The 13,403-nt window shown below is 44.2% G+C and overlaps 1 protein-coding gene across 8 annotated transcripts in view; it reads right to left on the bottom strand.

The window, feature by feature from the left end:
- The window catches only part of KALRN (kalirin RhoGEF kinase), a 1,402,249-nt gene that overhangs the window by 20,529 nt on the left and 1,368,317 nt on the right, over positions 1-13,403 (bottom strand). For all 8 annotated transcript variants that reach the window (XM_063934074.1, XM_063934073.1, XM_063934072.1 and 5 more), the window contains 5 exons: positions 9,931-10,000; positions 7,903-7,989; positions 7,348-7,440; positions 7,220-7,270; positions 6,348-6,425 (listed from right to left, as the gene is read on the bottom strand). In XM_063934074.1, coding sequence (XP_063790144.1) covers positions 6,348-6,425; positions 7,220-7,270; positions 7,348-7,440; positions 7,903-7,989; positions 9,931-10,000 — 379 coding nt within the window. The remainder of the gene's footprint in view (positions 1-6,347; positions 6,426-7,219; positions 7,271-7,347; positions 7,441-7,902; positions 7,990-9,930; positions 10,001-13,403) is intronic.

Genomic DNA, 13,403 nt, shown 5'->3' with positions numbered 1-13,403 from the left:
ACTCTCTCTGTTTGACCATCCGTTTGGGGATGATAGCCTGAGGAGAAGTTTAATTTCACGCCAAGAGCAGAACATAGGTATCTCCAAAACTTGGCCACAAATTGAGGACCTCTATCAGACACAATTACTTGTGGTAGACCATGGAGTCGAAAGATCTCTGCTATAAACAATTTTGCCAACTGGGATGCAGATGGAAGGTTAGCCAGAGGAACAAAGTGTGCCATTTTAGAGAATCGGTCAACTATGACCCATATGGTGTTCCGCCCACCAGACATAGGTAAATCTGTAATAAAGTCCATAGAAATATGCGTCCATGGTCTTAGTGGTACCGGTAAAGGATGGAGTAACCCGGCTGGTGGACCTTTGGGACTTTTATGCTGAGCACATTTTGGACAGGCAGCCATGAATTCCTGAACGTCAGTCCTGAGATGAGGCCACCAGTAGGAGCGCTGAATGAATTTAAGTGTCTTATGACCGCCCGCATGGCCCATGAAGGAGGAGGAGTGAGCCCATGTGAGAAGCTTTTTGCGCAGATTTGGTGCAACGAAGATCTTCCCTGGAGGAGGAAGTGGAGAGGTATTAGTTACAGAAAAAGAGGTGGATTCCAGGATAAATTGCTCTTTTGAACGGTCAGAGGGTTCTTCTGAACTTAGGGAGCGAGATAAGGCATCTGCCTTTTTGTTGAGGGAACCTAGTCGGTAACGGAGTTTAAAATTAAAACGGGTAAAGAAGAGTGCCCATCTTGCTTGGCGTGGGTTCAGACATCGGGCTGACTGTAGATACAGGAGGTTCTTGTGATCTGTCGTTACCGAAATTGGATGCTGAGTTCCCTCCAACAAATACCTCCACTCCTCAAAGGCCAACTTAATTGCCAGTAATTCCTGTTCCCCAAAAGCTTAATTCTGTTCAGCGGGGGAGAACCTTCGCGAGAAGAATGCACAGGGATGGACCTTCTTGTCCTCGAAAAGCTGGAATAATACTGCTCCCACTCCCACAGTAGAGGCATCAACCTCCACCAAGAACGGACGGCTGAGATCGGGTTGTCGAAGAACTGGAGCAGTCGTGAAGGCCTCCTTTAAAGATGAAAAAGCTTCCAACGCCTCAGGAGACCACTTGGCAGGTTCGGCTCCCTTCCTAGTTAATGCGGTTATAGGAGCTATGACAGAAGAATAATTTTGAATGAATCTTCGGTAGAAGTTAGCAAACCCCAGGAAACGTTGAATTCCTTTAAGGGTAGCTGGAAGTGCCCAATCCTGAATCGCCTGGACTTTAGTGGGGTCCATCTGTAACTTCTGCCCTGAAAGAATGTAACCGAGGAATGGAATTGTGGGTACGTCAAAGGTGCACTTCTCTAACTTACAGAATAACTGATTCCTTCGTAAACAAGTTAGAATTTCTTTGACTTGTTCCCGATGGGTCTTCAGATCCTTAGAAAAAATGAGGATGTCATCCAGATATACTACCAAGCAGTCATAGAGAAGATCTCTGAAGATTTCGTTAACGAACTCTTGAAAGACGGCTGGGGCGTTACATAGGCCAAAAGGCATTACCAGGTATTCGTAATGGCCGTCGCGGGTATTAAATGCCGTCTTCCATTCGTCCCCTGGGCAAATACGTATAAGATTGTAGGCCCCCCGTAAGTCCAACTTAGTAAATACAGTAGCTCCTTTAACACGGTCGAACAGTTCCGGAATCAGAGGTAACGGATATCTGTTCTTAACTGTTATGTCATTGAGACCTCTATAGTCAAGTCAATACAGGGCCGCAACCCCCCATCTTTCTTTTTGACAAAGAAAAACCCCGCTCCAGCCGGAGATATAGAAGACCTGATGAACCCTTTCTCCAAGTTCTCCCGGATATACTCCGACATGGCCTGTGTCTCGGGAAGTGAGAGAGGGTAAATTCGACCTCGGGGTGGAGTCTTACCCGGTACTAGCTCAATGGGACAATCCCAAGTACGATGCGGAGGCAAGGTGTCCGCCCCTTGCTTACTGAAAACATCTTGAAAAGCTTGGTACTCCACAGGAAGGCTGGAAGAACAGAGAGGTCTAACTGAAGGTAAACAGTTCTGAAAACAGTCTTGTCCCCAAGAGAGAACATCCATAGTTTGCCAATCTATGTGGGGATTGTGTCTGATTAACCATGGAAACCCTAGGATTAGTTCATGAGAGGCTTTAGGAATTACAAGGAAAGAGATTTCTTCTGAATAGAGAACTCCGACCTTCATCTTGAGAGGAATAGTACGAAAGGATCTAATACCCTCAGGGATATAACTTCCATCCACTGCGGTAACAGAAATGGTACGATCCAGAGGAACTGTTTGTATTCCAGATCGTTTGACCAGAGCTGACGTAATGAAGCTTTCGGCGGCTCCGGAGTTGAGTAGTGCAGGGATGAGAAGAGAAGAAGTGCGCTCTAATTGGGTTAACAGGACAGACTCTTTCTTGGTATGTAATTCTGAGAATTCTCCTAGCTTGACCTCTCCAGCACAAACTAGGAGCGGGCGTTTCCCGGACGTAGATTGCAAGTTTTAACAAAGTGATCAGATGCACCACAATACAGGCAGAGGTTCCCTTGTCGCCGTCTCTGACGTTCTTAATTGGAGAGGCGGAACGATTAATCTGCATGGGTTCTTCCGCAGTTGGTGATGATGGTGTTGGTGGAAGAACAACTCTAGGCTTAGGGGGATCTGACCGCAACCTCTCCATACAGCGTTCTCTGTACCTCAGGTCTAACTTATTGCATAAAGAAATTAGTGTATCCAACTTATCAGGTACGTCCTGAGTTGCGAGGTCATCTTTGATCTTTTCGGAGAGACCGCTCCAGAAAGCTTCAATGAGAGCCTCCTTGTTCCAGTTCAGTTCCGAGGAAAGGGTGCGAAACTGGATCAGGAACTGACTGACCGTACGTACGTACGTACGTACGTACGCGTGCCCTGACGCAGAATCTCCAACGAGGCAGCTGAAGTCCTGCCCGGTTCGTCGAAGATTTTTCAGAAGGTGGCCACGAATTCTGGATAGTTAGATAAGATGGGATCCATCCTCTCCCACAAAGGTGAAGCCCATTCCAACGCTTGCCCGGTAAGTAAAGAAATTATATAGGCTACTTTGGTTCGTGCCGATGGGAAGTTGGCCGACTGTAGTTCGAACTGGATTTCGCACTGGTTAAGAAACCTGCGGCATTGTTTTGGATTCCCATCGAATTTATTGGGCGGTGGCAAATGCAACCGTGGAAGTGGTACAGGTACAGGAGGAAGCGGGACCGGAGGTGCTAATGTGGGAGCAGCTGTAGATACTTGAGAGGCCGTCATGGCAACACAGAGAGAATCGAGACGTTCGGACATACTCTGCATGAACTGCACGATTTGAGATTGTGTGGCCTCCTGCTTACTTAAGCGAGACCAGATATCTGTAGTTGAATCCCCTCCGGAGGCCTTATCACCCGTCGAATTCAGTGGGCCAGTGCTTACTGTCACGTCTAGCAGAGTTTGAGGATCCGGCAGCTGAGATTTGCCCGAGGAGGTAGCAGGCTGTGAATGAACCAGATGAGGGGGCTGGATATAGTTCCTTCGCATAGGACACGGAGCAATGAAGAACGTAGGCGGGGTTTGAGAGTCAATGGAAAGTATTTATTATGTACAGGGCTGAGGTAGAGAACCGAGGCTGGAGCATGATGGTTAAGACGTGGCTGGAGGCAAAGAACTGTGGACTGTGATTTGAAAGACGAGACTGTAGATGATGAACTGTGGATGATGGTTGAAGACGTGGCTGGAGACAAGGACTGTGGACTGTGGTTTGGAAAACGAGGCTGAAGATAATAATCTGCAGGCGGTGGTCGGTGGTACAAAGGCGTGGCTGGTGAAGGAGATCTGTGGAGTGTGGCTTGAAAGACGAGGCAGAAGACCCGGGGCCGACTGTGCCCAAAGAGTCTTACTGGACCGGGTTTTCCAGGGGCGCTTCCACAGGCAGTAGCAGGGTAGGAACGGCAGGGCTGCAGCAGCAACAGAGAACCGACCAAGCAGGATCAGGAGGAACCAGAATACAGCAGGAATCCTGGGAGCACAGGCTAAAGCACCTACAACAGGGTTGTAACTTGAAACACTGGCATCCCTGTCCTAAACCAGCCCCCTTTTAAAGGGAGAGCTTCCCCTGGATTGGCTGGAAGAGACAGGAAACAGGAACTATGCTCAAAACTTGGTCTCCAACATGGCGGCGCCCAGTAATGCAGACTTTTTTGCAAAGCCACATTGCTCACTGCCCCTGGTCTTCTAGCAATGGTTCAGCAAGAGCGACCTACTGTAGCCACGTCCCGCCACCACGAGCGGACCCCCTCACCGCCGCTACTGCTGCCCACGGATCTGGCGCAGCAGCCCACCTCCGCCCGCACATCGCCAAGGAAGCCAGCCCCGCGGCCCCAGCGTACCGGTAAGACTCCGGACGCTGACAATACACAGCTTCCAATTAATGGCTACTCTTACAAACCTGCAGTTTCAATATCTGTACGCAACAGGAGAATACAGCCAACAGCAGCTCTGAACTCTATACCAGTGGTTCCCAAACTCCGTCCTCAAGGAACACTAACAGTCCAGGTTATAGGGATACCCATGGCTGAGCACAGTTGGTTAAATCAAATTAATTGAGGTACTAATTAAATCACCTGTGCTCAAGCATGGTTATCGTTAATGCCTGGACCGTTGGGGCGCCTTGAGGACCGAGTTTGGGAACCTCGGACTTATACCAAACAGCAAATAGGCGGAAAATAATTATGAAGTGTAATAATACGATGGTTATAGCAGGTCAATGACATTACATAATAATAAAATATATTTTAGTACACACCCTGCCTGACTAACAATACAAATTACCTTTCAATCACTGCAGATCACTCCAGCCACCTGTCCAGCTGGTTTTAGCTACGTTCTTTCACATTAGGTTTATATGTAGCAATTGTGTGAGAACTGCCCTCCTACTTCTTCGTCTTCTTTCAGTATTGTGCGTCTTCCCAATTTTACAGCGTGGCAGAATATGCTGGCACTATATAACGAAATGCTAAGTAGTTTGGTCTAGCGTTCCCTAAATGCTGATGACAATTGCATGCTGAAATATTTCCCCAGCACTGGTTATTGAGGGACAGTTCCAAATTCCAAATTTGCCCCAGCGTTATATTGGTTTGCAGAGCAATATGGCTAAAGTTTTACACCCAAATAGGGTCTAAGAAATTAACAAAACGGATTTATATTATGAAAGTGATGATAATGCTAGGAGGGTATTATATGCTAGGTGGCTGGAATTTCACCTTGCAACTCTAGAGATTCTCCTCAGCACAAACTGTATGGGAGCACTCCTAGATTTCATACAAGGCTACTGAGAGTAGAGGATTGGTGGCACCATGATATGCATTAGGTGGACCATCCAAATGCATCAGAGCAGGGGCGTAGCAAGAACTTTGCGGGCCCCATAGCAACATTTTGAAGGGGCCCCTGTCCAAATGCTTCTAGATAGACACCTCTCTGCAGTAGCTGTTCATTGTATGCCCCATAATAGTGCCCTAGTTTATTTACTGAACTGTAGTTGTGACTTAGCTAATGTTATCCCCCATAGTACTGCCCTTGTTTATTTTATATACCATAGTATGTCACATTGTATCTGCTGTCAGTACACATTATGCAATATAGTACCCCTAAATCACATTACTATATACACTATCCCCAGTTCACATTATGACATATTAAAGTGCCCCCAGTTCATAGTATGCCACTCTGTAGTGCCTCCACTTCACATTATGCCACATTACAGTTACCCAGGTCATATTATGCTGCACTATAGTGCCATCCAGTTAATTTTATACCACAGTACAATAAGTAGGTCCAGGGGTGTAACTAGATATATTGTAGGCTGAAAGGCAAAAGTTTGTATGAGCGCCTATGTACCACCCAATGGTGGAAAATGTATACAACACATAGAAGGTGGGCCCCTTTCAGCTGTGGGCCCCATAGTAGCTGCACTACCTGCACCTATGGTAGCTACGTCCTTGCATCAGAGCAAGACGAATGCGGTTTGTTGTGCACATCAACTGGGCTTTGTAAATGAGGCACACAGCGTTTCAACCATATCAGACATTGCACCGTATACTTTTATATTACATTGGACTTGACGCATCAAATGCATATTCTTAGAATGTTATATTAATGATAATGTATCTAGAGAGTAAGGGGATTAAGGGGGACATTATAATTAAGTACGAAAGGGACTATTAACTCTATTTTCTGTCTCAGGCAGCAAATCATTACTTAGCTGTAATTAATACTGAAGCAAAACCACATTGGAGAAAATAGAGATCAGCCTCACCTCAAATCCCTGAAGTCTCCCCAAATTCATCATGTCATTGCAGCGTTTTGGTACAAGGCACATTAACTCCACAGCTTTCTGTCACAGCAACACAAAACATAATGTTATTATAAAGTTGGATGGAAACTATGCTGTTTTTATATAACCAAAGTCTAATGGCTGGAACCTCTCCCTTGATTCATGTGAATCTACAAGGACATAAGCTTTTTTCCAGATAAAGGATATTATCTCTGCACTTTCAAACACTCATTCTGAGTGAATGTTAATCTCAGTGAATGTTAATTTGGGAACAGATATTTGTGTAAATACAGTTTCATTCATTACAGGAATTTTCTGTTTGTATTATAAAAAATGGGTCCTGGTACACCACATCTAATAAACATCCCCAATAAATCACCACTTCCATTCACCAGCTTCAGATGTGGTCGCTGAAATTTTGATGCCTATGCATGAACCGCACTACGATAGCTTATAAGACTAAACTGGCTGATGTTATTGACATAATTAAAAGAAGCTGAAATGTCACTAACCTATGACGGACCCAAAATTCGTGGCAGCTTCAGGATAGGACTCCGGGGCATATGTAATAGTGTCTGAGTTTGCCGGAGGTGCAGGATGCTGGCCGATCTAAGGCGATTTTTGTAAGTGGCAATAATTTACAAGGCATGGTTTTGCCTTGTAAATGATTGCTGATTTACAGAAACGTCTGATATCGTCCGGCATCCCGCACCTCCGGCAAACTCGGACACTATTACATATGCCCCCTGTCTTTTTTCCATGTGCAGTATTGCAGAACCAGAGAGATGCACAAGACCCTTATCCAGTTCTCAGTACTGGGAAAGGCACATTACATGTACAAAGCAGTCACAAACCTCAATGTCAGAGCAGTCCAGGCCGGCCTTCTGACTGTACTTCAGAAAGTCCTGTATTAAAAAGAAATATATTACTGTGTTGCCTACTCATCACTAGTCTGAAAATATGGAACATTTTCTCTGCTTACCTTGAGAAGCAGCTGGTACTTGGTTATTCGCTGGATTGGTTTAATGAGGAAGTCGCTGATTGTGAACCTCTGGTTAATTTCCTGCATTACTTCCTGTACAATGGGCAAAATTGAAAATGAATTAAGGATTTATATTCCCAGAAGCGTTCTACAACCCTCTACTTGTTCTGCCCTGAAATCTATTAGTAAGACAGAAGTAGCCTATATTAGTTGAGGCCAACACAAAATCCTTTGTGGTAATGCCATGGATCTCAAATTGCACTGGTGCATCCAGACTTCTGCTGAAGTTGAGAGTAGAAAACATCTGTATAGCTGCATAAGAGGATCTAGGTGAAGGTAGGGCCATATTTGCAGAGTATGGGGTACAACTGAGGTGCCTAATTTTGCGGTTTAAGTACTTTGCATGACCTCTGAGCTGGCAGACCTCAAATCTTATCTTTTAATGGGATTCATACATCAGAAAGACTAGTTATCAGATAGACAAGGTGTTAGACATCCCAGCTGTCAGATACCAGGGAACTAAAGTAATCTAAAATTCTAAACAGCTTTTCTTACCTCAAAATAAGAGTCATACTCAGCAACCACGTATTCCGAGCGAGGTTTATTTTGACAGTACACAACATACATGTGTAACTTTCTCTCCTAGTTAAACACAGAACATACATAATTAGAATTAGTTGGAAATACAACACTAGGGGTAGTTCTGGAGCAATGTCAGGGAAGTCACTTCTGTAGAACAACTGTGCATCAAATTAAAAATGTTTCTAGTGGGCGCCCGGCTTCTTACCCGCAGTAGCAGCTGGAGGCAGGAGCTCACTCTTGAGCTCCGGCTTCCGGCTCTGGCAGTGTGCGTGTGCTGCTGTGCACTGTTATGGGAGAGATGTCATGACTTCTCTCCCATAGTTCTGAGGAGTGAGTGGCCAGGTGGAGGGCAAAGGTCCGGAAACAGGAGCGGGGATGGTGAGTATTGTGTTTTTTTTTCTTTTAATGTGTGTGTGTGTGTGTAAGCGTCGCTACTAAAGGGCATATCTAATGGGGCATAACAAGTGACGGGGCATATCTAATGCGGCATAACAAGTGACTGGGGGTATATCTACTGAGGGCATAACTACTGACTGGGGGCATATCTAATGGGGCATAACTACTGGGGTCATATCTACTGGGGGCAGGCTCATTTTTAAGTTGATAATTTTTGTATGGCCCCCAAAGGATTTTATAAATATCCAAATGCCCCTTGGATAGGTTCCCCACCCCTGATTAACAGTATATACAGACTTTATATAGCAGACACTGTTTGGATATTCACTTTCATCCACAGAGACACTGAATACTCTTGGGGTATAAAATGCTATGACACGATTATAGGAACTTTTAAAACGACCTCCAAAAGTTAAGGGTCCCCTACCTAGGACGCAATTAAAATGGCGCTGGCCGGAATCCCAGCGGACATAATACCGATGCCAGAATCCCGCCCGGCGGCCAAAATAACGACATCATATTGATAGCATAGGTGGGATTCCTGGTGTCAAATACTGATGCCTGGAATCCCGAATGGACTCTCAGCAGGACACGCTCGCATCCTGCCGTGGGGAGGAAGAGGTTAGGTTTAGCCACTAGTAGGGGGTTTAGGGTGTAGGGATGGGAAGCTTAGGGTTAGGTACCGGGGAGAGAGGGTTAGATTTAGGCACAAAAAAGGGAGGTTAGGCACCAAGTGGGGAGGGTTAGGTTTAGCCGGCGGGAAACGGAGGGTAGGGTTAGGCACCCCCGGGGAGGGTTAGGCACCCAGAAGGGAGGTTTAGGGTAGGGGCCAGAGGAAGTTTAGGGTCTTACCTGCGGGACTGTTGGGATTTTAAAGGCCGGGATGCCCTGCTCGGTATTTTGACCATCGCATCCCATCCATTGGCATTACCTACTGAACCCCTCTATCTATATAAACCAGTTTTTTCAATAGCCCAAGAGACTGCAACATAGACACTAAAGTCAGAACAAAGCTGCAGTGCAGTCAGGTTGATTATGTAGTGCAAACAGACAGAAGGCAAAGTTCTTGGCTGCTACTGTGTCTATTTTGGCTTCTTTTAGGGAATCCCTGCCAAGATTGAAGTGCTGGATAGGGGTACCACCTTCCACAGGGTCTAGCACTGAGATGGACGGTTCTATTCAACACAATCTCATGACTAGTGTGAGGCTATCTGGAAAGGTAGCACCCAGCTAACCCCAGGCTCCAAACATAGGAGGTTGGAAAGCTACATTAAAGCTGCAACTTCAGTGTTTGTCCTTGCCTATGATAGTGTCATGAAGATCCAAATTGTTAACTTCTGAATGGTGGAAGTGAATAAATAATAAAAGTCTAAAGATTTGCAGCTGAAAAAGACAGTCATTGTAACAGCGTCCATTTTTGGAGTTATTTTTAAAAAGTGCACAAGCTCCTATAACCTTTAAAATTTCCAGTGTCTCCCATTTTATGTACACTGCATACTGTATACAGTGAATGTACAGGCTATATAGAATAATAATCCACTCCTGTACTGTATACACTACACTGACCATACAGGCTACACAGAGTATATAGAATAATACACTCACATGTTTAATGAAAAGCTGGGAGAGACGCTCTGGCTCCGGAAGACATTTCTGGAGTTCACCCATGAAAAAGCTGATGGGAAAAAAAGATAAAACTTCTATAATGATACTTCAGGAAATAAATCCATTTTCACCAGGAATGGGGCTGATACAACAGTTTATTATTACAGTAAATTACATTGTTACTGGTTCACACAGTGGCTTCACGCTTTAGCATTATAAGCCTGACAGAATAATTTCATGAACAAATGGGATAAGGGCCCATTATATCATTAAGGAGCATCGGCCTCTATATGCAGTGCAGATCACTGCAACCAGAAAATCATCTCCTGGTTGGGGTGCAGTAAGTTGCTGATTAAATAAATAAATAAATAAATAAATAAATAAATAATGCCAACATCGTACAGTAATTACATATATATTTGAAATAAATGTAAAGAAATTAGTCAAAAAGGAGACATTCAGATCATTAGATTTGCAAAAATCAGTTTGCCATTAATTGTAATAATGTCATTGGAGGATTCATGTGGAAGGAAATATGTTTAACATTATGTAGAAAATAGAAATTTCAGTAGTTACAGCACACCGAGGATAATTAGCTTCTACAAAAATTCTCATACTGTCATCTCTATACTTCATAACTTCCACCATCCATAATATTTATAACATTGGCAAATTGTTCTATGCATCCTGGAGCCTAATTAAAAAATGGTATGTGGGAACATAAAAGGGTTGAATGGAATGTGGTTATATTAACCATTATTTGGATTCATAGGACAGTGATACATATACAGTGCATCCGAAAAGTATTCACAGCACTTCACTTTTTCCACATATTGTTGTTACAGCCTTATTCCAAAATGGAATAAATTAATTTTTCCCCTCAAAATTCTACACACAATACCTCATAATGACAATGTGAAAAAAAAAGTTTTTTTATGATTTTTGCAAATTAATTAAAAACATAAAACTAAGAAATCACATGTACATAAGTATTCACAGCCTTTGCCATGAAGCTCAAAATTGAGCTCAGGTGCATCCTGTTTCGACTGATCATCCTTGAGATGTTCCTACAGCTTAATTGGAGTCCACCTACTGTATGTTAAATTCAGTTGATTGGACATGATTTGAAAAGGCACATACCTGTCTATATAAGGTCCCACACTTGACAGTGCATGTCTGAACACAAACTAAGCATAAAGTCAAAGGAATTGCCTGTAGACCTCCGAGACAGGATTGTCTCAAGCCACAAATCTAGAGAGGGGTACAGAAAAATATCTGCTGCTTTGAAGGTCCCAATGAGCACAGTGCCTCCATCATCCATAAATGGAAGAAATTCGGAACCACCAGGACACTTCCTAGAGCTGGCCGGCCATCTAAACGAAGCGATTGGGATAGAAGGGCCCTAGTCAGGGAGGTGACCAAGAACCCGATGGTCACTCTGTCAGAGCGACAGCATACTTCTGTGGAGAGGAGAACGTTCCAGAAGGACAACCATCTCTGCAGCAATCCACCAATCAGGCCTGAATGGTAGAGCGGCCAGACGGAAGCCATTTCTTAGTAAAAAGCACATGGCAGCCCGCCTGGAGTTTGCCAACATGCACCTAAAGGACTCTCAAACCATGAGAAACAAAATTCTCTGGTCTGATAAGACAAAGATGGTGTGAATGCCAGGTGTCATGTTTGGAGGAAACCAGGCACCATTCGTCACCAGCCCAATACCATCCCTACAGTGAAGCATGATGGTGGCAGCATCTTGCTGTGGGAATGTTTTTCAGTGTCAGGAACTGGGAGACTAGTCAGGATAGAGGGAAAGATGAATGCAGCAATGTACAGAGACATCATGGGTGAAAACCTGCTCCAGAGCGCTCGACCTCAGACAGGGGCGACGGTTCATCTTTCAGCAGGACAACGACCCTAAGCACACAGCCAAAATATCAAAGGAGTAGCTTCAGGACAACTCTGTGAATGTCCTTGAGTGGCCCAGCCAGAGCACAGACTTGAATCCGAATGAATTCTCGGAATTATTACCCGTGCCACGCGCAGGTCCAGGGAGGCAGAGGGAGATTAGGGAGGTAAATGTGTGGATTAGGGATTGGTGCAGGAAAGAGGGGTTTGTGTTCCTGGAACACTGGGCGGACTTCTCAGTCAGGCGCCATCTCTTTTGTCGTGACGGATTGCACCTGACTGAGGAGGGGGCAGCGGTGCTGGGGAAAAGGATGGTTAGAAGGTTGGAGGACATTTTAAACTAGGAGCCTGGGGGGAGGGTTTAGCTAGAAACTGCAGGTCATGCAGTGAGAATAGTGGGGATGGCGGTAGTTAACGAAATGGGGGAGAAGTTGGGGGGAGGGTAAGAGCAGGCGGTAAGGTTACTAACATGGGTACTAAAAGAGATTTTACCAAAGCACTAACCAATGACGATTACAGGTCATCATTGCTACATAAGGTGAAAGATGTCCCTAACGCAAGGGAAAATACTTATCTTAGTTGTATGTATGTAAACGCCAGAAGCATTACTGGTAAAAAGGGCGAACTAGAAATACTTGCAGCAAGCAAACAGTATGATATTATAGACATTACTGAAACTTGGTGGGACGAATCTCATGATTGGACGGTCAATCTAGAGGGCTATACACTGTTTAGGAGAGACAGACTAAATAAAAGGGGTGGAGGGGTGCGTCTTTACGTAAAGCCGTTTTTAAAACATGATATACGGGAAGATATTCAGGAGGGGACTGTAGACACTGTTGAGACATTATGGGTAGAAATTGCATGCGGGGAAAAAGGAATAAAAAAGTTAGTATTGGGTGTATGCTATAGGCCTAATTGAGACATAAAAGATCGCACAGACCTACAATGTACTTTATTATCTGGTATATTGTTGTCTTTCCCCTGATTAGAAGATAATTTATCTGAAAAATTGATTAACAATATATCTATAGGGGGGTGCTCCTGGAATAAAGTTAAACATTTGGTATTAAGCAGACAGAAAAAAGTATTCCTTTGATAGGGCACACAAAGACTAATACCATTAATGGTATTAGTCTTTGTGTGCCCTATCAAAGGAATACTTTTTCTGTCTGCTTAATACCAAATGTATGCTTATAGGCCGCCTGGTATCAACGTATCTTATGAGGAATTGTTACTAAAGCAAATTGAAAGAGCAGCAGGAGTAGGAGACATAGTAGTGATGGGAGATTTTAACCATTCAGAGATAAACTGGAAAAACGATTCATGTGATACTGCTAGGGGCAATATGTTTTTAAACACACTTAATGATAACTACTTAGTTCAACTAATTGAGGAACCAACTAGGTACAATGCAATCTTAGACCTGGTATTAACAAACAATGGGGATTTGGTATCAGGTATTATAGTAGGGGAACCCATAGGAAACAGCGACCACAATATGGTCACATTCAATATCAGTTTTCATAAACAGCCCTATACTGGCTCAACTTGGACTCTAAACTTTA

The sequence above is a fragment of the Pseudophryne corroboree genome, chromosome 7 (assembly GCF_028390025.1).
Source record: "Pseudophryne corroboree isolate aPseCor3 chromosome 7, aPseCor3.hap2, whole genome shotgun sequence".
Taxonomy (NCBI): domain Eukaryota; kingdom Metazoa; phylum Chordata; class Amphibia; order Anura; family Myobatrachidae; genus Pseudophryne; species Pseudophryne corroboree.
Note: the sequence above shows the minus strand (reverse complement) of the source record. Positions and strands in the feature narration are given on the sequence as shown.